Source organism: Gavia stellata, chromosome 1, assembly GCF_030936135.1.
Source record: "Gavia stellata isolate bGavSte3 chromosome 1, bGavSte3.hap2, whole genome shotgun sequence".
Lineage (NCBI taxonomy): Eukaryota > Metazoa > Chordata > Aves > Gaviiformes > Gaviidae > Gavia > Gavia stellata.
In genome coordinates, this window is record NC_082594.1 from 100710394 (window position 1) to 100735668 (window position 25275).

The 25275-nt window shown below is 38.6% G+C and overlaps 1 protein-coding gene across 1 annotated transcript in view; it reads left to right on the forward strand.

The window, feature by feature from the left end:
- The window catches only part of HLCS (holocarboxylase synthetase), a 124302-nt gene that overhangs the window by 242 nt on the left and 98785 nt on the right, over nucleotides 1-25275 (forward strand). Inside the window, exons 2-5 of the mRNA XM_059820764.1 lie at nucleotides 3526-3678; nucleotides 9267-9429; nucleotides 12792-13741; nucleotides 17147-17329. Coding sequence (XP_059676747.1) covers nucleotides 3526-3678; nucleotides 9267-9429; nucleotides 12792-13741; nucleotides 17147-17329 — 1449 coding nt within the window. The remainder of the gene's footprint in view (nucleotides 1-3525; nucleotides 3679-9266; nucleotides 9430-12791; nucleotides 13742-17146; nucleotides 17330-25275) is intronic.

Here is a 25275-nt window from a genome sequence, read left to right on the forward strand (position 1 = left end):
AGCCGTGGGGCTGAGGCCTGGGAGGCGCTCCGCCCGGCCGTGCCCGGGGCCGCTCGGGCGGGGAAGCAGTCGTGCCGGGAGCGGCCTCCTGTGTTACCCTGGCAACAGCAAGCCGCCTTCCCCGCCGGGCGCCGGCAGAGCTGCGCGGCCGCCCCTTCCCGCACGGCGCCTGGGCGCGCCTCCCGCGGCGGGAGGGGAGGGGAGGGAGGGGAGGGGAGGGGAGCGGGGGCGCCGCGGCGCCGCGCCTTCCCCGGCGGCGGCTGTCGCGGGCTGAGGTGGCTGAGCCCGGAGGGAAGGCGGAGCGGCGGTTGCGGGGCTTGGGGGTGCGCTTCCTCTTTCGGCGTGTGACCGCGAGCTTGTGGCTGAAAAAATAACTCGTGTAGCTTCCCAGGCCTGTCACAGCCCTGCCGGTGAAGGGTAGGGCTTAGGTAAGACCCAGGTAATTGCCTTGGTAGGAAGATCTTAGTGCAGTTGTAGGTCCCTCTCTTCACTACTATAGATTCTTGGCTTAGGGAGTGGGCTGAGGACTGTGTCTTAGTACATGCGTGTAAAGCGCAGCTTTGTAAGTACAGCTGTGGCAGTAGGAGCACTTAGGACAACTTGTCAGTATTTCCGTATTAGTAACGTGCTTCTAGCACATACAAGGCTTTGGTCTAAAAATATTTGCCATATTTCTGCATTCAAGATTCGTGTCAGAGGTTTAAAACGTAGCTGAATCTGTAACGGAGTCTGAATTGAGCTTTTGGTTCTGGCGAGCTGCGTGCTTCTCCCGATACAAAACGTTGTTTCAAGTGAGGAAAATGACACGAAACCCAAGATCTGTGAAAATCCCTTTTTTGCAAATGGACAGTGAGAGGGGAGGATCGGGTGAGGCTGCGGTAGCCCATGACGGTGGAAAAATACTGTGCTTGAACAAGTTTCACTTGCTATCTCATGGAGTAAAGCTGAAAGTAAGCTTGCTTCTGACCTTCAGGTTTAGAAGCAGAAGTCCCCTGGCACCCCCCCCAATCATCTGAATTATTTAAATTAATGTTGGGTTTGTCTAAATTTGTCACTAAACACTAGAATTCATGTGGATAAGAATCTTCTCCTTTTTGCTGATGTTTATATGTGTGTTTGTGGAAATTATCTCAGTTGTTACACATTTTACTTAAATGGGTGTTACTGAAATGTATTTATAAAGCTTGTCATTTGCTAAGTGCTACTTTTTAAGAAGCAGAGAAGCTTTTAATAAATTCAGTATGTAAAGAGGATGTTTTCAGTGCAGTGAAAATAAGATCACAAGTGCTAATGGAGTTTGTTCAAAAATAATCTGCTCATTAGATAGCAAAAAGACTATTTCATACTTAAAAGCAATGGTGACAATCTCAGAATCTCTCACAGGGAAGTTAAATACTTAATTCATATTTTGATAAAGCTCTTAAAACCAAAACCAAATAACTGTCCCTGTGTTTAGAGGAGTTCGGCCTCAATTGGCCTGGATTATAGTTTTGTAAATCATATTTCAACTAATTTATGCTGTTCTTTGCTCCACTTCTGCTCATTTCTGAAATAGCTTCTGCTTGGTCCTTGCACGGTAAGCACATTTTTTTCTGTCTGCAATGTTATTTGTGCAGACTGACTTCATAAGCTTGTCAGTTTGCTTGTGATTATTGGGAGTTGGGAAGTCCTCTAGGGAACTGTAGTTTGGCTTGAAGTTTGGCATAAAGTTAACGCTATTACTCAAAATGCATTTCTCTCTTAAAAGTATATATTGACAGTTACCAGTTGCATTTGACTCTGAGAATCCCTGTGGAAGATGCCTGCCACGCTGTGCCTCGGTAGTGTGGCATATAAGGGCTCTGATCTGGCTGCGTTAACGATAGAGGCAGCATCACTGTGGAGCTCTCTATGTTGTCTGCGGACACTGTGTAGAGAAAAAGGTTAATTAGCATGCTTTTTTGGCTTCTAGGAAGCTAGCTGAGCTACTTTGCTTTCCAAGATGGTATAACTGCCTCTGGACTGTGATTAGTAACTTCCTTAAGATAAGATACCAGCAAGTCATAAATTGTAACCTGTAAAGATTTTTTTTGTTTGATCTTTTAATCAAATTAGATGCTTAAGATAATGTAAAGCTTCAGAAGTTCAGTTCACTTTCCTGTGGAAGGTAGCAAGGTTTACTCTTGCAGACTCTGTGCTCAGTAAAGCTAGTTCAATTGGCAATCTATCCCCATAGACTTAATATTGTGCCATTTCATTTTAGATGTGGAGTGATGTACATATTTAGTGTGGTATAGGGAAATTCTCTTATGTTTCCACATAAAATTACTGAAGGTGTGCAAAGCATGTGCTTCTAGTACAGTAGTAGCAAAATACCTATTTCTAATGTTTGCCACTTTTAAATATGGCAGAAAAATTAAGTTCAAAGCAATATCTATGTAAAAGTTGATGAAATATCGTGTGAGATCAGATTGTGTATTAAGAAGCTTTGAGGTTCTTAAAACTGTTCTTTGGTCTACTGATTCCAGCTATTGAGCTTTATTTGCGAAGTGAATAGACTAACTTATGGGCAAATTTATTTTGAATGAGTTATTTCTTTAACTCTAAACTTAGAGTTACATACTGAATGAGTAATTTTGGTGCAAATGCATGAGGACTTAATACATTAAAAAAAAAAGTACCCTCTCCTTTTATTTCAAATACTTTTTTAAGATTTTTTTTCAAATCACTTTTTAAAGAGTTTGTCCTGAGGTTGCACACGTCCACAAAATATAACTGTCTTTATATAACTGGCTTTACAAAGGAAGTCCTGAAACTTTGTAAATTAGGTCTAAAAATTTGACCTGTGTAGTATATGGTTCTTGGGTCACTTGTGGCTCACAGGTTGGTTGGTCTTTTGGCAGATGGGTGTAGAGACAGCGTATATGACTTAGCAGTGGGACTGTATGTTTCCTGGAGGATTGTTACCCAACCAGAATGAATGCTGCCTGGACTACTATCCAAGTAGAGGGGCTATAGTGACTGACCAGGCAGGTTGTGTGTTGTCATTGCTTTCTCAGTCCCTGCCAAATAGCAGGCAGTGCCCTTTAGCCTCCAGAACTGAGATAGCAGGGCCATGGGTTTGTGTAGTCAGGGGAGAAGAGGGAAGGAAGGAAGAGGCAGGGTGAACTGCAGTGTGAATGGGAGAGGAGGATCGGGTGTATGAGGGGTGTTGCAAGTGGCAAACGGCCCAGAACAGTCACAGTGCCAATGGCATAGTGGTCTTGTGGCCCATTCACTTGTGCACTCTTCCTGTAAAGCTGGAAGCTGGAATCTGAATTGGCTTAAAAGCTTGGTTGTCACTTTTAGTTTTACTTCTGATGTGTTCCTGCTTAACGGTTCAGACCTTTACCCCCTTTTTTTCCTCATGGGGAGTGTGAAATAGTAGAGACCCTTCATGTCAGGCTGAGGGGTCAGATTTGAATTTAGGCTGGGCATAATTTAAAAATGAATTATTAAATCAGATGCTTGCTTTACAGACTTATTTTTCTTTCCCATCTCTTTCAGTTCCTTGATGACTTAAACAGATGGAGTCTGCTTCTCACGTCTCCTTTTATTTATCCTGATAAATTACTTAAAGCAGAACATATAGCTTTTGTGACAGAAAGCATTTCAGCTCAGACAGATAATTTGCAGAAAGTACGTGGCTCTTCAAAAGAGGTAACTAATTCTCTTTGTTTCTTGCATAGAAAGTAGTACAGATGGGTCATTTGGTAGGTGTAAACCTAAAACACTTGAAGGAAAAAGAATCAATGGCAGATAGATTTTGTATGCATATAATGTAATTGGGAATAAAAAGGTAATCTCTTCATTAAAATTAATCACTGTTAATACTCTAGTTCTATTTTATGCTTTAAATAGACTCATAGACATCTTATTGAGATGTTTTTAGTATCACACTTCTCTGTCTGTGGATGGGAACTGCAGAATTTCATCGTGACTTTGGATGAGACATGTATGGTTAGATACACTGAATAGGAAAAAAAAGTGCTTGAAAGCTGTCATACTAAGGCAGATCAGAAGTCCATTTAGCTCAGTATCCTGTCTCTGACACTAGCTGAAACAAATGCCTCAGTAAGAATATACAGAGCAAGCATATGTTAAGATTTCTGAAAAGCTCTTCAAGCCTCCACCCAAGTGCTTGTGAAAAGTTGTAATTGAAATAGAAGTCTCTCTTGGAAACTTCATTTCATTGTGATTTTTAAGTACAAGTTAAAGTATTATACAACTGGATAATTTTGTCAGTCTGCAGAAGTAAGGCCAAAATCAAGCTTTTAATTGCTTTGCTTTTCTATAAAATGCAGTGGGGGAATGGCAGTACTTCTTGGTTGGTATTTTATAAATTGTGTTTGCCTTTTATTGCATAATACTTAAAAGATATTGTTGAGGCATCCAAAGATACAAATTAAACTAGTACTGAAATCCTTATGGCAAGCATAGTTACAAAATGTTCGTGTCCTAGATACCTAGAAATCTAAAAAGTGTCTTCTCCACTACTATATTGAAAGTGCGAAGATGCGGGTTTAAAAGATGATATTCTAAAACTTGCATTACTGAATATGTAGCATCTCTAAACAGATTATGCATAAAAATAGTACCCAGACCCTATCAAAACTTACTATGAACTTGAGATAATGTCTCTCTCTCCTCTAAATTTTGTTGGTTTTATAACTTTTTCCTCACCTGAGGAATGTTTGCTGCCTAAGTGTCTCAGCTTGGATGCAGGTCTGAAGGGGGTGAATGGTGGTAACCCAAAGCAAAAGATAAACTTACCTTGCAGGAAGGAAAAATCTTCCAAGTGGTACAGGTTGTCATAGTTCCTTCCTAAGGCAGTCAGTTGTTGTCTGTGATCTATGCTGTCCATAGTGAAGAGGACAGAATGGATCTCATTGCCTACTGGAAGGAGGAGAAACAGAAAGACGTGCATGCTAAGATATCACTGGGTAGGCAATAATAAAACCTCTGGCCTGGTCGCTGGGGTACCATAAAATCGACAGAGCCCTGCTGTTAAACAGGCTATGCCACAAGCTGGGATCACCAGCTGGGGGCAGTCGAGAAGGTGTCTTCCTGAATGCCCCTGCTTAGCACCCTAAAGGGCTGTCTGTCATCTTTGCTTTTTGGCATCAGATTTCAAGCTCCTTTTTGGAGTTAAAGGAAACGTGTCATGTACACAGGTGCTTGCAGCCTGTCTGTTTCCCTGGATGAGGAACATGTATTTTCCAGGCCACTTGTTCTGGGAGATGATCCAGGAATCCTCTGCTGGAGTGAACATTGAGAGCAGAGTGGTTGGTAAATAGTCTTATCTAACTTGAGTGCAGGAACAGAAGGACAGATTGTGAATGGGCACAATTCCAGATTTGTGCCTGCAATCAAATTTTTAGTACCTTCACCCTCCGTGGAGGCCTGTCAATTCTAGAACAGAGCACGCTTTTGGAGTGTGTTAGTCTTTGCCCTCTAGAGGAATGATGTCCAGGTGAAGTGCTGAATCAGGCAAAATCACTATCTCCATGAAGCTCAGGGTATGAGGACTGGAGGCACTGAAAGCTTGTTAAGAACTCCGAGACCTTTTCTGCTGAAGTCTTCTGACTCTGCTTCCACTGGCCTCATGTTTCCTTGGAGCACACAGGAAGTAGCCACATTAGCTGGTTTGTAGATATTTTTATTGCCTTTGATGTAAGACTGTGGAATCCATCCTGGTGGGCCCTACTTTTAGGCGATAAATTAGGTAGGATATCTGCTGTGCTCTCTATGTTGTCTCAGAGGGCACCTGGGGAGTGCTGGACCAACTCAGACAAAAGGATAAGGGAGATATTTTTTTTTTTGTTTACTTTACTTTTTTTTTTGTTGCAGAGAGGTCCACAAAACCATCTGAGTTGAAGCTCTAGTTTGTTGTTCTTTTGGGGTTTATCATTCAGCAGAGTTTTTGTTTGCGTTTTCTTTAGAATGAAAAATGTTTGCATTCTTATGCATACATTAATAATTAATTTGATTTGTCAAGCTCAAAAGCGATAGTCCAGGCAAAAGACCGAAACTAAACAGGAAAAAGACTGCTGTTTTATTTTGTTTATTGTTCTTCTGCGTACATGTCACTTCTAGCAAAGTGCTTCTAATTTTGCTACCTCTGGCAGCCAGCTATTGACATAGACAGGGAATGTAAGAAAAGATTGCTCCTGTGAGCTATGATAATTTCTGGACAGAAAAAGCCATTCTTTGCAGGGCTATCAGTGATCTGTGACTGGTTTCTGTTGAAACTGAGGTGGACCCAGAGAGCAGGATTATAGATAATTTCTCATCTCTTACTAAGAGCTGGCCTTTCATTTTGTATTCTGACAGAATTTTCATGAAGATTTCTAGTCGTAGCAGGAAAGCTTGGCCTGTTTGAAAATAGTCTCTGAGGATTTTTGTTATGTTGTGAAGCAAATGGATTGTTGTATGAGCAGGATTACAGGTCGTAATGTCTTGGCAACAGCCTTACTTTGTGAGGTTCTTTTGTGTATTCACTTTATTTGCACTAGAAAGCAGTAATTACTTTTTACTTGTTAGCATGTCTAATGTTTTACTTGGTGCCATGTAAAAAGCTCAAGAGCATCAATATATCCTCTTCGCAGTTTCCAGGTGACAGGTGGGTGTTACCTGCTTGTGCCTGTTCTCAGGTTAGGAAAGGATATCTAAATATGGTGTGAGTCTCTTACCCTCCACCATAGAGAGTAGTCCAGAGTCATATGCTAAGAAAAATAGAGAAGGAAGCTGGTATCCTATATCATAAATGTATCTGCCATGTTTGTCACTGGTGATTGTGAATTGCCAACAGTTAACAGCAAGCCCTTAGAGCTTTATGCCTTATGACTACAACTGGAGCCTTCCATTCCAGTTGTGGATGTTGTACCAGTAGACTAAACACAGCTGGGAATACCTTCCATCTGGAAAGTTGATGGTGTGGTCCAGGTCATTACTCAGGGCAGTTGGTTGGGGGAATTTTGGCTGACTTGGTCGCAGACTTCCCCGGTGACAGTGGGGTGAAGTTTGACTGATGTTCCAACTACAGTGATTCAGATCTATCAGGGTCTGGTATAGCTATCTTCCAGAAGGAGATTTTGTTCAGCTTCATAACTGGTCAATACTAGTGTGCCCAGAAATAGATCCTGTAACTTCAGAGCTCGTATTTCTTTGTGGTACAGTCATGGAGATGACCTTTCAGAAGGTTCTGGAGGTAGAAACTTGCTGTTGTTGCTTTTACTAGTGAGTGGTTGTTATGTCCGGGAGTTCAGGACCCGAGTGATACATCTGTCATGAATTTGAGGGCTGGCTCTCACCAACTGTGTGTTCTGGTGTGGCTGGTTTGAAGCTGTTACTTGCTTTTGTGTTACAGAGTTGGAGTTTAACCCATAAGTTAAGCATGCAGCTGACCTTGTGGTAAACACCAACACACTGCCCACACACTGCTATCTTTTTCTCTTTTTGAAACTCAGTTTGTTCACTAAGTGTTAGTATAGGTGATGTATCAGAAGATACCCAGCCAGTTTTCTTGTTAGGTATCCAAAGGCCACCAATATGAGTATGGACTGGATGGTCTCGTTTGGGTTGCACTAATCAGAGACTGTCTTTGAGAATGACTTAGAAATCAGATGTGACCATTAAGGTTGTATGAAATCTGAGTTTATTCTTTCTTCTTGTTCTCTTGGGAAATACTGTAAAGTCAAAAGTTGGAAATATTTTTGGATATTATGTAAACCACTTAACTGCAGTAGATAAAAAGGTAAATTTAACTGATAGTCTAATTATGAACAAGTAAAATATTCAAGAGCTCACCCTCATTTTGTGCATTCAAAAGAAGTATTTTTTCTTACTGTGTTTAATCAGTGTGTCGCATCTTGTGTGTAGTGATAAAAGGGTGAACCTCATGAAAGTGGTTTGGTGATGATGGCGTCAAAGTGCTGGAATTGCTATGTGGGAATTGCGCTTTGTCTCCGAGTATTTGGAACATATTACATGGCAAAGGCTAATTTTTTTTAGGTCATGAAAACAGGTGGTGCTTCATTGTCTCTAAAAATGCCTTCACAGGAGAACAATTGGTTTGTGTATCCTGTAAAGGATAAAGGCTGTGGTATCAGTCACACAATTTTTACTGAAATTGGATGGCTTATTCGTTTTTTGCTTTCAGAATTGACTCTTAAATCGCTGTGTTTGCAAATTGTCTGAATATTGTTTTGTTAGGTACTGTTGTTTTATAAACATAAGGTTTAAAAGGGATAATTTTCAGTTAGGAGTCAGGGGACAAATTTGTAGTTCAGAAGGAAACCAAAGCTCTTTTCACTTTTCCTCCACTTGCGGCTTTTATAGTTAAACTTGTAACTTGTTCTCCAAGATGGTACAGCTGTGTAGTTTGGGTTTAACAAACCTTCTTGAAGAAAACAAACCCAAGTGTGTCACTTTCATAATGCTGCTTTTCTGGAGAACAGAATTTTTGATGTAGATAAGCAGCTTGAGTCTTCTGTGTTTAGTTAATGCTTCTGATAGTCAGTGTGTACTTTTATTAAACCCTAGTAGTTTACTTTTGCTCTTTTTATGAGCATTCTTTTTAGAATTTGTGCTGAAAGCCATGTCTTGGAAATAAATACAAATAGAATTTTACTTACAGAATGCTATTTTGTGTGTTACTTGAAGCTTTTGTAGCCTTGATCTTTGGGAAAGATGTAGTTGTACTCCCAATTTGCTTTCAACACTTAGTGTGGATGTTGTTTTGTTTACTTCTCTCAGGACTGAATCTTGTAGCACGTATTGCTTGCTACACGACCCTTCCTCAGTAGGTTCTTTTGGTTGTATTCAGTCTCATACATTGACTTTTGTAGTCATGAAGGGTGCACTTTTGTCTTAACTGAAAGCCTTCTCTAACTGAGGTGTGTTGTCTCATGATACTGTAGTTGTTTTAAACACATCAGACATCACAGAAACAAGTCTTAAAAGTGATTCTGCCAATTTAGTAGTCTATAATTCTAGTAGGTACAAATTTATTTTTTTTTTAAAAGTACTTTCCAGTCCTTGGATTTGCCAGTTGTGCAGGTTTGGTTTGATAATGTCCCTCTGTTGCCTCTGCCTACTGTTGTGCTGCTTTTTAGTAGTAGAATCCTTCAGGAAGGAAGGGCAGTTTTTATTTGCAGTTCATCTTGCAGACTTATAATACAGTTGGTATTTTGATATTTTTCTGTAACCTTTTCAAACTAAAAAAACGTGCATATGCTTTATTCTAGATCGTGAAGTGGTCAGACTATTGTTCACCGTTGGCCTATAAACCTGGTGAGCCTTATAAGTTAATTGCTGAAGCAAGTGTAGATAATTTCAGTAACCTTGGGATAGCATTCATGGAAGACAGGCTTCAAATGGATAATGGAATGGTGCCGCAGAAGATTGTTTGTAAGTATCTTCACAAATTGTTTTTAATGGTAGAACATGTTTGTTTCATGGTTATTTTAGGACTGTGCATATAGTCTTTATACCTACATAAAAACCCCATGCTTTTCTTCTGCCACAATGTTTTCTTCCTGTTGTGATTGCTCAGTTGATCATTCTGTAGCACTACCATGTTTTATACTGAATACTGTCTAATATAGAGATCCTTGAAAAATTAGACCACTTTTTGAGTGAGTTTCTCTCTTTACAGAATGTCTTAGAAATGCAACAACAGAAATAACAGAAAAATGGATTAAAAGATTTTTGGAATAAAACCCCCTCTTTTTCTTTAATGCCTCAGAAGCTACTGCTAATAATTAACCTTAGTATGATGAAATCTCCAAGTACCCAAGATGGTGTTTAATCTTTTGCAAATGCATGAATGTATAAATGTCACAAAGGTTAAGTTAGAAAATATTGTTTCTGTAAGTTTTGTCTGTTTAGATTAACTATCTATTTGAAAAAAAATACAGAAAGTTTTAGGCAAATGTTCTCTTTTTCCAGATTTGAAATAAAAGTGTATTTAAAGCTAAACATATGTTGAGAACAATTGCTGTAATTGAGCATCTTAATCCTTTAGAGCACTGAGAGAAAAGCTCACAGATGCTTTCTAAACAGGGAGAGGGATAACCAGAGGAGGGAGGGTGGTGTCATTGCTGATTGAATTTTGAATTTTTGGTGAATGGTTTATTTCTTTAAGGGGTGATTTTAATGATATCCAATCTATGAGCCATTGTGTCCTCATTAGTTTCATAGTTTCAGCTAAGGCAGGGATGGAGTTAATGGCTAATTCCATAGAGAGGAGAAGGAAGTAGTCGTGGTTGCACTTGTAACGCCATTCTTAAAGAGAATTGTTGTCTGGGCTGTGGGAAGTCCAAGCTTCATCTCCCTTTGCTGCATGAGATTTGAAGTTCTTTTTTCCAGCACCATTCTAAAAGTGCCATAATATGCAGTCTGTAGGCTATTTTAGAGTAGTGGACTCTCAGGGGGTAGAGCCACCCTTCAGCAGCAGTCTCATTTCTTCCTGCCTAGTTGTGTCTTCTCAGCTGTGTTGATAAATCTGTGGGTCACGTAGAATAATAAAATAATGATTTTGGCTACAAAAAAATAATCTTCTGCGCCCCTGTCGTGGTTTAAGCCCAGCTGGCAACTAAGCACCACACAGCCGCTCACTCACTCCCCCCAGGTGGGGTGGGGGAGAGAACCAGAAGAGTAAAAGTGAGAAAACTCGTGGGCTGAGATAAAAACAGTTTAATAGGTAGAGCAAAAGAACACTGCGCGGAGAAGCAAAGCGAAAGAAGGAATTAATTCACCACTTCCCGTCGGCAGGCAGGTGTTCAGCTATCTGCAGGGAAGCAGGGCTCTATCACGCGTAGCGGTTGCTCGGGAAGACAAACGCCATTACTCCGAATGTCCCCACCTTTCTTCTTCCTCCCCCGGCTTTATATACTGAGCATGATGTCATATGGTATGGAATATCCCTTTGGTCAGTTGGGGTCAGCTGTCCCGGCTGTGTTCCCTCCCAACTTCCCGTGCACCCCCAGCCCACTCGCTGGTGGGGTGGGGTGAGGAGCAGAAAAGGCCTTGGTGCTGTGTGAGCCCTGCTCAGCAGTAACTAAAACATTCCTGCTTTATCAACATTGTTTCCAGCCCAAATCCAAAACACAGCCCCATACTAGCTGCTGTGAAGAAAGTTAACCCCATCCCAGCCAAAACCAGCACAGCCCCCCCACCCCAAAGGAAAAAAAAAAAAGATATTTGGGTTTTATGTTTTGGTTTGGGTTTTTTTTTGTGTCTGGTTGTGGGGTTTTTTTATGTAGATCATAGTGCATTGGCAGAAGTCAGGGAATGACAAAATCGAGAACAGCTAGCTAGGGTGCAAGCAGGTAGGAATATGCTCACAAACGTATCTGATGTGAAACTCTGTCTCTTGGTGCTGTTCTGCAAAAATATTCATGCAAGAAGGGGATGGAAGCTGAGAGAATGCCCCAGTCATTTATTTTTCGGAATGTTTTCTGCTCATTTTGCTTCAGGTACTGTGTGCATGCTAGAACTGCTCCAGGAGAACAGGCTGATGGAGGCTGTTGATGAAATAGCATATAGGCTGGTAGCTGTGAAATTCTCCTGGGATGTGAAAAAAATCTTGCTTCAAGTTTCTGCTCCAAACTAGGCAAAGGGGATATAGTTTCAAGGGAATGCAAGTGTTGTTAAGCAAAGAAAGTGATTGAACTTGGATCTGGTGTATTGTGTGCCAGTTGACTATTTTGTTAATCAAATTTCTCACTGAATTTCTTTGAGAAATCAGAAACAAAAACATAGTAAGTTTATTTGGCCTTATGGGGATGGAGAGGGATTCAGTAAAATTTTGTAGACTTTGATTTGAAATGTTTTCATGGCTCAGCAGCTGAAAAAAGTTACCTTATGAAGAGTATTTTTTCTCTCCTCTTCCTTAATTTAGTTTTCTCTGCAAGTTTCACGCTGACAATAATAATCTTTGCCCTTCTTTTCTCACTTGAATTTGCCAGAAATTTTTCATCTTTGCATTTTCATCCTTTTCGGGGCAAGAAGGGGGAAGGTGTAACAATTATTCCTATTTGCTAGTTTTCCCTCAGATTCTTAGCTCCCAAGTCTTGCTGTGGGTGGGTATGTCTCCCTTTCTGCAGACTGAAAGCAGTTTAGATTTTTTTTACTCCCTTTTACTTGTGCCAAACTTTTATCTGCAGCCTTCAGCAATGCAGAAGGCATGGTTTAATGTCTCCATCTGACCCAATATCATCACTTTATTAGTTTATTTCAAAATAGTAGAAAGAAATTTTCCACCCTGCCCTCCTTAAGAGACCAGTATTTCTCCAAAGGTGTACTTCCCTTTCTTCATTTTGTCCTTTGCTGGGGACAGAGGGACAGGCAAAATAACAAGCTGACAAGGTGATGCATTTATGAGAATTTTGTCACCTTTCCACCCACAGACTATTGTTCCGTTAAGAACCCATCTGCATTGTGTACAGTAGTGGTCATGATTTACTTTTGTGCAAATATTTTTGCGTTCACAATAAATGTTACTTTGTTTAAATGTGCCCTGTAAGTATTGAGTGTTGTGATCTCAGTCAGGCTTTCCTGAAACAGTCATTAGAGTAAATGACTTGTGTTATGAGTGCAAATTGATTATGTTCTTCGGGGGGTTAGGATTTGGTGTGTCAAACAAGTGAAATTCTTGCTATTATAGATGATTTGTACTGAAATTAAATCTAAATCCTTCTGTGGTGGTGATAAACATCATAGCTCTTTTAATATCATTTTTATAACTCCTTATTCTTTAACTCTTCCAGCTGTCCATTTACAGGAATCTACTCTGAAGGAGTTGGCGCAGGTGGCAGCATCTGTAAAAGAGCAAAGTGTAAGCAGTGCACAAATGGATGAAGTAACTCCTGCTACTACTTTTGAGACTACTGTTAAATCAGGATTAGGAGTAGCTGGGTCTGCAGGAGAAGGTGAAGAGGAGAAATCCAAGCTAGAGAAAGAAAGTGAGCGTGAAGATGAATCCAACAGTCTATCTGACAAAGAGATAGGTGCTGGAGAACATCATCACTTGCATCTTTCCAGCTGTCATGAATGCCTGCAACTTGAAAACAGTACTATAGAATCAGTCAGATTTGCCTCTGCAGAAAACATTCCAGAACTTTCTGATGATTGCAATAGCAAACTGGAAGAGAATAATGATGACTGTCTAGCAAGAGGAATAAAGAGAGTAAACCTAGCTGGAAAGCCCCCTAATATATTGATTTATCTTGGCTCTGAAACCGCAGAAGTGGAATTTGAGCAGGTAAAATCAATTCTTCAGGAATGCATTGATGCAGACAGCTACACCATCTACCAGCTACATGAGGAACAAGTTCTGAAAGCTCCATGGATTGATAATTCATTACTGTTGATCATTGCCACAGAGCAGCCTATTTCTGAGGAGAATCACAAACAATTTATGAAGTTTTTATCTAAAGGTGGAAAGATTCTAGGGTTTTGTTCGTCTTTTACATTTGATGGCATACAAATAAAGAGAAAAAACAAACTGAAGAAGACTGTTCATGAATTAGTGGTCTCTAAAATGGACAGCACTGAAATTAAGTTAAATCTTTTGGTCAGTGGCTGTATTTTTGAGGAAGTAATGAAGGAAGATACCAGCAAAGTGAAGACATTGAGTCGATTAAATAATGCTGATAAAGATATAGTTATTGTTCATCTGACTTACGGAGACAGCGGAGGAGAAGCCATTCTTTCTCAGGTACTGTGTATGCAGAAGCATTAATTCTGTCATTGCTACATGATGTTGTGGTATGCTAAAAAAGTTCACTTGTTCCCATTGCATGCTCTTGGGGATGCTTGTCAAGGCATGGATGTCTCGGTGAATGTACAAGGACTCTGAATGCAGAATGGTTTTCACTTGATCCTCAGGAAGCTTAAAGAATGGTAGAGAATGTCACTGCTGTTCCACTTCCTTGTTTTCACCATAAGGCCGTGCACATGTAGGTCATGCAAGATTACAGTGGGTGGTAGAGGAGAGAGCAGATTTGCATAGTAAGCAAGCATCTTCAAGAGCAGAGCTATCCTTTTCTGCTTGCTAGAAGTTATGCAGTGATACAGCTGTGCATTTTGCAGATTTTGGAAGGTGGGAAGAGGAAGAGCTAAGTTATTGGGGGACTTAGGGTGAAAGCTTATACTGGCAAGATAAAAAAAGAGACATGCTTACAAAAGTATGAACTATGGTGAAGCAGAGAGTCAGGAGAGCATATAAAATAAGCCTTGCAAGAAACTTGAAAGACATCTCCTCTTAAGGTTTAAGGTTAAGGTAGCCAGCACTTCGGGAAATCTGACTAGTGAATGAGAGGGTCACAGCCTCTATTACTTGTTGCATGCTATGTCTAGAAAAACTGCTGTCCAATTGTTTCTTGAGCAAGTAACTACACAATAAATGTTAGTCTCTGATTGCATTGAAATGCCATTGTTGATTTAGGTCTGTTGGTTCTTTTTTTGCTAGTAGTGCTACCATTTTCTCAGTTATATTCTGTTTGTATCTCAGTGTTGTGAATGAAGCGGACTATTTTATGGTTTCTTCAGCAGTGTTTTGATTAAGGCTAATTTCTGGATGGATGTTAGATTCATGGTGTTGGCCTTGCTGTTCTGTCATTTAAAAAAAACCCTTTATTCAACTGGAATGCAGTTTTTCTATTTACTGTTAAAATTCTAAAACTTGTTTTTTGTTTTCTAAACCTTGACATGTTTTCAATCAGTAATATATGCTCTTTTTTTTTGAGGGGGGGCGGCTAGGGGAGGAGAATCTAGTCTGCTGGAAACTTGCTTTTTTTGTTTCCTGAGTCTTCCTTCAGGCTTTAAACTTTTAAATGTTTAACATTCTGCACCTAACAAATAGCTCAGAGCACCTGGGGGACAGAACTGGGGGAGTCTAGAATGAGCCAAAATCTTACTCATTCCACTTAATAATAATAATAATAATAATAATAATAATAATAATAATAATAATAATATCCCAGCAAACAGGTACCTCTCCAGTGTTATGGTATTGTGATCTCTGTTTAATAAAAACCCAACAACCAAACAAAACCCACACACCCTCAAAAAGTTAAATAACAGATAAGTTCAAGCGTTCATAATCTTTTTTGTTATTGTTACTCTCTGTCTTCCTGGACTATGGGTGAGGAAGCTTCCATGGCTGTTTTAAAGGTAAATGTTGGTCACTGGTTATTTAAATATTCACGGATATCTGGCTGAAGTTTTGAGTGATAGAAAGGCTGATAAGAGGTACCATTAAGTTTAGAAAATAAGTCTATGCCCTGGAAGTATGCATCTGCCTGGGTGTATAACCTGTGCTATTAAATCTAGAGAGATTTCATCCATTTTGCAGTAAAACTTTTAAAGTGAGCCTGAAGGCGACTTGCACGTTTTGAGTTAGCCTCAGTAGGAGGAGAGGTAAACATTTTCTTTTTAGCATGGCTGTTCACAATTATATCACTTCCCTTACTCCTGTCTTTGCTTTCAAGCAGCACATTGAGAAAAGCAGAGCAAGATTTATTTACCAGTATTTAAGTAGATGAAGAATATAATGGAGACATAGCTGAACAAACTTTATGAAAGATTCTAGGACCTATTTTTACCAATATTTTAGTTACAGAACAACTTTCTCAGGAGCCCAGAGCACTCAGATTAAACTGCTGACATATCAGGTAGCATACACTCTTCTAACAATTATGTAATTTAGAAATACTCATCGTGTTTCTTAGAAGTGTTTTCGTCTCTTACCAGTTTATTAGATTAAATCTGCTAGCTTTTTGGAAACTCTGTTATACATAGTAGCATGTTTATAGCTTTATGTAGGAAGCTTTGCCACCCATGTGCTGTATGCTTGTACTAGGAAATTGATTAGATACTGTTGCTATCCGTTTCTGCAAGTTCCATGGTAAAACCTGCTTTGCTGTACCGTTTAAATTGACCCTTCTGCTGTAGTAAAACTTAATACTGCAGAGGTTTTCCCCAGAAAAAGAGCATTACAGTATAGCTTCAAAAATCAGATTAAAAGGATTAGGGTGACATTTTATAATTTTAAATGACTTCCAGTCTGGATTTGAAAAGCCTTATTGTTTTCTCTTCAGGGGACTGACAGTGACATCAGCCATTAGGTATTCTGTCACAGACTTGTTGTTACCCTTTTTTCTGTGTTCTTCTGTTCCCGCCCCGCCCCCTCCATTTCAGCATGTTTCCTTGAATTTCAATAAAGTAGATCATATATGAAAGATGACGTACATCATTAAAACGTGCAAAATTGGAGAACTAAGATAATAGCTTGTGATTTTTCATTAAAAGAATATCCATATAGTAGGGTACAAAGGCTTCTAAATATCTTGGAATGCTTATTTAAAAAACAAACAAACAAAAAAACCCCACAAAAAACACCAAACACAAAAAATCCCACAAAAACAAGACCAAAAAGGAGGTCTAGAAGGGATTTTTTTTTCTTCTTCTGCGTTTCATTTCTACTTTTAAGCATTTGCTTCAGCCTTGAGAAGTGGTTCTCTACAAGGTGGTATTCTGGGGTTCTTAGTTCTCTCTCGGACAAAAGCATTTCTTTATCTGCATTGATTGCAATTTAATTCATGTGACACAGTAAGGACTTGCTTAGCCCGAGTTCTACATATCTTGTGCAACCTCTGATAAAGTTCTTTCAATTTTAATGTAATTCTGTTCTTGTACAAGACAGAATATGGCCAATATTGCTGTTGGTTCTAGGTTGCTAGCAGACATGAAAAGCAGAAGGAGAAGTTTAAGTTAGTAAATACAAGTTTGAACAAGTTTGAGAAGACTAATTTATTAAGAGGGGATATTTTGTGTAGGTTTTGGAGAAAATTGTAGTGTAGTGGCAACTGTGATCCCTGAATCAGAAACTATAAATATATAGGTATTCCCTGGTTTATTAGGATAATAAAGCCCTATTTGTGTAGATATGATGAAGACATGAAAAACTTTTTAAATTGCACTAGTAACACTGGATAGTTCAGCAACCACATTCAGGACAAAGCTGCTTTTGGAATGGTTGTGCTTATCTCTTTCTGCCATGCTGAAATATATAATACCAACAAAATAACTTTTTTTATTCCCTTTGCACATATCCTGCCAGGCACACTTGGAACTGGATATCAATTCTATGGATGTCCAAACTGAAGAGGATTTTAATTTGCTGAAGATAAGCAATACCAAGAGATATGAAGTTCTCAAGGAGGTCCTGATATCACTTGGCCTGAGTTGTGAATTAAGTGAAATTCCTATGTTAACACCTATTTACCTTCTCTCTTCTGATGAGGTAAGGCTTCTGCTTACATTTCAGTTGTTTGAAATTTACCCTACAAGACAAATTCAGTGTTCACTTAAATACACCTTGTTTCTTATGTGGTATTTTTGTTTGGAGAGGTTTACATCTGTATTACAGGTGAGTAAAAAGTTCAATTTCTACTCTGTCACTATTTTGTTACCTGCTAGTAGTAGTTTTGAATTTATCCATGGGGAAATTGTGCAGGGTTAACTTTTCAGATTTATTTGCTGTACTTCTGATAAGAATTTTTATGCTTATTTGCATGCTTCTGCAATATCAAAACACAAGGCTGTGGTAAGCTACAGAAAGAACTGATTTAAAAGGTAGGATTTGTTTTTCTTTTAAAACGAGGTAGAAAGTTCTGTATAGGCTGGCAACAAAAGATCGAACCCAAATTATGGAGAGTGGTGTGGCAGACGAAAACTGAAAGACCTGAGTGAGTAGGGAAGAGTGTGTCATAACACAATGAAGAGCTTTATTCCTGAGGATGTTGTAATATTTCCTGGCAATAGAATAGCTTCTTGTAATTCAAATAGTCAGCTGACTACTCTGGACTTCTCAATTTGAGACATTGCTATGAAGAATTGTAAAGAACATGTAAAGCAGTATTTTTAACTTTTTTTTTAAACATGACTTCAAATACTTGAGAACCATATTGTATTGATCTGAAGAAGTGAAGCAGTAGGTGATTAAAAAGCAATACAGTCTACTCAGGCTCTTTGAGGTTGTTGTTTCCAACCCATATAGCACTGTTACTACTTGCTTTTAGCCTACTTCTCTGATTCCTGCTCCTTCTCTCTACCACCCTTACATTAGAACAGGAATGAGATGTCTGTCTTTAGGGGAACTCAACTATAGAAGCTCCTCCTTGGATGCCTATTTCCAGCAGTATCATATATAAAATCCTTTTTTGGCTACAGGATCAATCAGTGAACAAAGTGACATATTACAGCTGAATGTTTTTAATTAACTTGGGTGTACAACTTATAGCTTGGGAATATGTGATATGTGACTTCATTGTATGGCAGGCAAGTCAGTAGCGGATCCAGACAAACTGACTAAAATACTATTAATAGGTGTATCCGTAAATTCAAATCTGCATTTGTGTTCTATGTCTGTGAAGATACTGCCAAAACTTTCTACCAGTGCGTTAAGTAATGCCCTTGTATAGCAATGTGGATTGGATGTAACAATTGATCAAAATTAGGCAAAATGCAGAGAGCTTTTTTTTATTCCCCTTGAATGATTGCCCTTTCATGTGTGCCAAACTCTGCCAGATCCATATCCACTTTACAATGCTGAAAATATTATTGTAAATGCTTCTATCCAGCCTTCTGCTTGAAGAAGGGCTGTTGCCAGCACTAGATCAGGTCAGCCATGACCTTTGTCTGGTTGAATCTTGTAAACCTCCAAGGGTTGCATGCTACAACCTGTCTGTGCAACCTATTCCAGTGCTGCTGTACCATTCTAGTGAATGTTTTCCTGATGTCCAGCCTGAACCTCTCAAACTGCAATTTATGACTGTTGATGCTTTATTATATTGTCTGGCACTACAAAGAAGCATTTGGCTCTGTCATTCTTTTGACTCTCTTAAGTAGTTACAGGTTGTTACTAAATCATGCCTTAGCCTCCTCTTTGCCAAACTGAAAGAACCCAGCTTCCTCACCCTCTTCTTAAAGATGTGTTTTGTACCCCTAACCCCTTTGTGGTTGCTTTCCAAGGAATCCTAACTAGCAGTTCCTTACATAAGCTGAAGTCCGTTTTCCCAAGACCTAACTCTGCTGCTTCCCTTCTCAGCCTTCCTCCAGATCATGGATTGTCATGGTTGCTACAGCCAGTGCTGCTGTCTGTGACCAAATAAGAAACAAGTTTTTCCCTGTCTGTGAGCAATAAATTCATAAGAATTGACTATCTATTTGTGTGGTAGATGTGAAAACAAAACTAAACCCCATCTAGCCTTTTTGACTAATGCTAAATGTGCTCTCTACAGAAGACTTGTAGCTTATTGGACTCTTCCTGATTTTGTTCTCCTTCATTCTTTTTTTCATGACTGTTTCTTTCCTATGTACTTGCAATTTTCAAACATGCCGTGAATAAAAAAGTTAGATAATTTCTATGCAAACTTGCCATCTAGTGGCATATTACAGGTTGCAGGCCATCTATTAAAGATATTTTTGCAATGTATGCTGTATCGTTGAAGTTTATACCAAAATTAGGTTTTTTAAATGTTGTTTTTCCACAGTTTTTTTTGTTAATGGTATTTTTTCTGTGCTTGTACGTGTAGTCATTGTTTCAATGTCTGTCACTTTAGCCATGCTTCCAGAATATTATGTGAAAGGAAGTTGCAACTTGTGTGTAAAAACTACAGTTAATAATGAAGAGATAGCATATAAATAAGGAATACGAAATAGTTTAGCTTTCTAACAATTTATTTATTTTTCTCCATATATCGTGTTCTACATAGGTCTTCTTGCTTTCCTAGAGAGCAAGGAGATACCAGAAATGTACCTGATGGGTGAGTAATTTGAGGAAATACTTAAACTTGTTTAAGATCGGAGTGAGTCACTAGTACTGGAAATAGAGGAAACTGTCTTGCAAGCTCTAGTACTCTTGAACTTCCTTCTATTTTTTTCACTATTTGTATGGAGAGCTTGTCCAGTACAAGTCACTGGAGATATATTGGATAGTACATTCCTTCCCCAAGAGATTATCCAAGTAATGCTCATTGACAGCAAGTGAGTTTTGGATGATTTTCTTATGCTTCCCTGAAGTGAGAAATGTTATAATAAGTCAACATATGATGAAGCAAGCTCAGTGTCCTGTAAGCAGTTCCAAAAATGGAAGAATGGCAAATGCCCTTCTCCTTGTTTCTCAGACTTGGCAGTTCACTAATGATTCCTCACCCCCAAACTGGAGGTTGCATCTGTACCATTATGTTTAAAAAACACTGGTAGACCTAATCTTCTCAGATTTTTCTAATTAATCTTAGAAACTACAAGCCCCTTTTGCATCTATGGAAGAAATAATAATTGATTTTGCTCTGCATTTTCTACTCCATTAAGAAAAAATGTACTTTTTTTTGGTAGCTTTTAAATTCTTTAAATTTAAAGTGCTAGTTTGGTTAGCTTTTTTCCTTCTGATCCATAAGCTTCAACGTACAGTAGAGGTATAAATCACACTGTTCTGCGTGATTTCCTTGGTTTCTCTTCCCCACCCCCTTTCCTCCTTCATCACTCCAGAACTTTCATCCAGACCTATATTCTACTACATTGTGGACATCAAACGAAACTTTCTCAACTTTATTACACAAATAAATAGCTTCTCTTGTCTTATTCTCTGCCTACAATTCCTGAACAATCTGTGTCTTTCTGCATCATTGTTGCGATGCTGTTAATAATTCCATCAAATCTATTATGATGATTGCTATAGATTTGATTATTAAGACTTTCAGATCTTCCTGTCTACTCTCTGGGTCTTGGACAGTGCCTTTTGCAATGTCTTTTTTAGCTGCTTCTGAGGGGTGGGTTGGAAATTTTTTTCCCTCCTTAGGATTCATGTTTTGAAGTTTTAGTTTCCAGTTTATATGGTTATCATATCTTAAAATCACAGTCTTACTATATGGATTAAAAAAAGCCAATAAAATTTGAGCAGAACTGGCATTAGCTTTCTGAAAATCAGTGTAACTTTAGAATTTGGGGAGACAATTTCTTTAATTCCTTTAAAAAAAAAAAAAAAAAGGCTTATTCTGGGCAGAAGAGTTGAATTTTGACTTTGTGTCCAGGATTGCATATATGTTATCTATTACTTTTTTTTTAAGTTTATATGTAATAAAAACTGCGGGCTAGTTTGATGTATGAAAAAATAAGCAAAGATATAATTAACTTATTACATTCAAATTTAATTATGTGTGTCCTTCTCTTTGAAAAAGACTTGGAAAGACAGATGTTAATATTTCATGAGGAGTTACAAACTTTGTAATGCACTTTTTGCCTTTGGCATATGAAAAGAAAATTTTAGTTTAGGGTGGAATGTAGGAGACTTGTTAAGAAATATTTAAACCTCAACAGTAGTTACATTGAAGATTACACAATTAAATCTTATTGTTCAAGAAAAATACATTAGGAATGGGATGGTCAACCTTTAAAAAAAGTGATATATTGACTGTATATGGCTTAGCCAGACTAGATTTATGTTGCTGATACTGTTCTAAAACAGGCAGAGATTTCCAGCTGTGCTATATTCAAGTTGGAGATAGGATGAGTTAGAGGCTGTACTAAATAAGCACTGGATCTCATTTTAGCTTTTGAGTATCTTTCTAAACAGTGGAAATTAGATCACATTGTTACCACTGTTGGGGTAACAATATTTAGCTTACTTGTCAGTAGAAAGTTAAAATGTCAGATTGAGATGTCAAACTAGAAAAAAGTATTTAAGTATTCATTAAATTTTTGTGTGTATTGCAGTTCTCAAATAATGTTATTGCTGTGATTGATTCCCGTATCTTGGGAATTTTCAGTTTTACTCTTCCCCCCCCTCCCCTGTGTTTCTTTTGTTCACCTGGCTTTTCTTAAAATGTCCACGGGCTCTACCAGTCTGAGATTGAAATTCTGGTAATATTATGGCTTTGAATTCAAATAAAAGCTCTAATATCTGAATAATGGATGATAATGTCCATCTGTTAAGAGGTCTAGATCTTACCATGTAGAATTATGCTGGTCAATCCTCAGCTAGTGCTCACTACTGTTGGTGTTGAATGATTGCTGTCACAGTGTGCACTTCTTATTCTTGATCTCCTTTCTTGTAAATAGAGCATAAGGCAGGGGGCCTGGAAAGTAACAGCACTTGAGGCAACTTTCGTCACAAGACTTTTTGCACTAAGACTTGCAAGTATGGTTTGCTTCAGATACACACATATGGACATTTTTGAATTCGTTTAACTGGGAAAAATCCATGTTCTATTGATACAGTGATACAACAACAATAAAGGCAGTGTTTGAACCAAGCACAATATAGTATGAAAGGCAGGTTACTTGCTGGTTAAAAGTTTAGTTAAATCTGCACAACTTGTTGGTGTTAAATGTCATTTTAGAGACAAGTATTGATATTGAAACACAGCACCTTTTTCTTTTCCTCTTTCCTCGATCTGGCGTAAAGCAGTTAAGCAAATTGTAGACTTGTACACTGCTGTAAAAAGAAAATTCTGTGTCACTGTGGTGCGGGGTGAACTCAAAGTGTTAAAACAAATGGTGATCACTGTAAGCCTGTTGTCTGGCACCCATATGTTCAGTGGCAGCTTCAAGCATAGAGCTCTGATTTTTTCTGCAGCTTTGCCTTTAAACGCTCAAATATTTACTCTTTCACATTGCTATCTTAAAGGATAATTTTTCAGACATAAATGCTAGGATTGTATTTTATTGCCATAAGTTTCACCATAACATCTTCTAGGTTTCAAAACAAGAATTCACTCCTTGAAGAATGAGAGATACTTGTCAGAATGGTGATTATTTCCATTAGGACACATATTACACCCCACACATTTGCTGATCTGAAGCCTCTTAAACTTGACTACTAACTCCTCAGGCTGTGTTAGGCTGAGACACTTTTTTCAATATCTTCCAAATGGATGACAGCCAAATAATGAAATGTAATCAGTCTTCATTACTTTGGCTCAGCTAGTAACCATCTTTTAAACAGTACATTCTTCCAGAATAATAAACAGTCAATACAAACATATTGGCTGAAGCTTGAAGTTTTAACTCTTGATTATTGGAGTCAGAAAGAATAATTAAAAAGTACAATTGAATGTACCTCTGGAATTTCAAACTTTCCTTTAAAGGACACTTTGAGATACAGAACTCTGCACTCACAAAGGTGATGCAGTGCAAAGACAACTTTGTGTATTGGAATAACTCAGTATAGTACAGCACAATCAGAATTCAGTCGAACCAAATTTACATGTCTTGAGCTGCTGTTTTGATTCTGTGATGGCGTTGGCTGTTTTTAAATTCCAAGTCCATTATGTCAGCAAAGAGAGTGTGGAGTTACTTTATCCTGAATAAGTCTTTCTTTGAGGATGGGAAATTTGAACTCTCAGCTAACACTATAATGAACCTAGATTTCAGGGTACATTTTGAGACAATTGTTTTTGAAATATTTCCATGCATGTTAATGTGTGTTGTAGAACTTGAGATTCGATTGTGAAACTTCAGAGTTTTTAAAAAATTTCCAGTGCTAAAATTGGGGATAGTTATGCTGAAACACCAAAGCCTTATTTTATTGCTATCCAAGTTTTCATGCTTAAAAGTGAACCAGAAAGGTATAATCTACAATATAGGAGACCTTGCTTATTTTCTCCTGTCATCCTCAAAGCACAAGCATCGTCCCTGCTGTTTTAGCCAGTAGGACAAAAAGCAAGAGCCCTTTGGAAGCATTTATTCTAGAAAGGAAATTTGTCTTTGCTCTAGCTCAGAAGTAACCTGAGAGCTGAGAAAAATGTTGAATGAAAAGCACACCATGTGAGAGATCTGAAAGGATTCTGTTGATCACTGCTAAATACTTTGTGTCTAACATTTTTTACTTTTGTTAACTTATTATATGTATTATTTCAAATGAACAGTACATTGTTGCCAGAAATCTTTGTCTGTACTTGAAAGCTTTGCCAATTTGTCTCTTGGCTAGGAATGAAAATGTCTTTTATGGCAAAGTTGCTTCAGGAAAAAAAAAGTAGATACAGCAAGGTAAATGCATCTGTACTGGTAAAAATGTGTATTCACTGGAACAGCTTATTCTTTTTGGGAAATGGATTTAATGTGTGCCATGTGTGGAACTCTTTTTGCTGTTTTCTACTGTGTTTCTAGCTGTGTTTCTACTAGGCTGGTCAGCAATGCAGTGCATTTGGCAACCCATTTGCATTCTGATAGGTAGTGTGCTTTTTCTCTTAAGCGGCTTTCTGAAGAAATTATCTGTAAACTTAACCCAAGGACTGATAACAAAGTACTATCAATTAAAAAATATTTGTAATTTAAGTCCAAATGTTTAGGTTTCTTTTTCCATAATAAATTCAAAGTTATTTGTTGGCTTGCAAGGCTTTGAGTTGCATGTGTGTGCAGGGAGGGTGGGTTTGCTTTTGTTTGTTTTGTATTTTTGTCCCTCCCCTCCTCAAATTAACTTTTGTTTCTTTATAACAAAACTTGCAAACCCAGAGGGGTCACACCAATCGGAAAACAAAACTATTTCAGTGTCATTGTCATTCATTGAAAAGCTCTTTGTATCAATGTCTGGATTCTAATAATAGTCCCTACTGTTTGCTGGTGTTCAAGCATGTGGTTCTGAACGGAATGGCCCTCTGAGAGGGAATGGTTATTTGACAGTCAGTAGCTCCTTTTTTTTTTCCTTTTTTCTCCATCGGCACTCAAGATAATGAAGGTACATGGGGACTGTCTCCCGCTCTGACAGTTCAGAGCTCTCCTGGTTAGAGGAAAGCAGACAGCCAGTCTTCTGAGAGCTAATGCCACCCTGACTGAGGTGTGAGCCCCTGCAGATTCCTGGTTTGTGCCCACTTCCAGAGGCAAGAAGCTTGCCAGCTAAAGCCTCTGCAGGTTCTGCACAGAAAAAGGCCAGTCTCAGAAGTGCTTAGGCTGTGTAGGTTTTCTTGGGCACCAGTTCTGTGATAGCAATATCACGTAAGAAGAGAGAACTCAATGGCATGGTGGAATAAATTGTAGAGATTTAAAATTATGTGGTTTTACTTCACACTTGTGAATGGTTAAGACAATGATTGTGATCCGTTACTGTGGCTTACCAAGCGCAGAGTAATTCTTAACCTGTGGTAACTTATTAGAGTAACTGAGAGAAGGGATGCTCCTCTGTTTTCTGTCCTTACCCTCTCTAGCATACAGAGGGAGGATGAGCTACAGGACTTGAAGGTAGCATGAGTG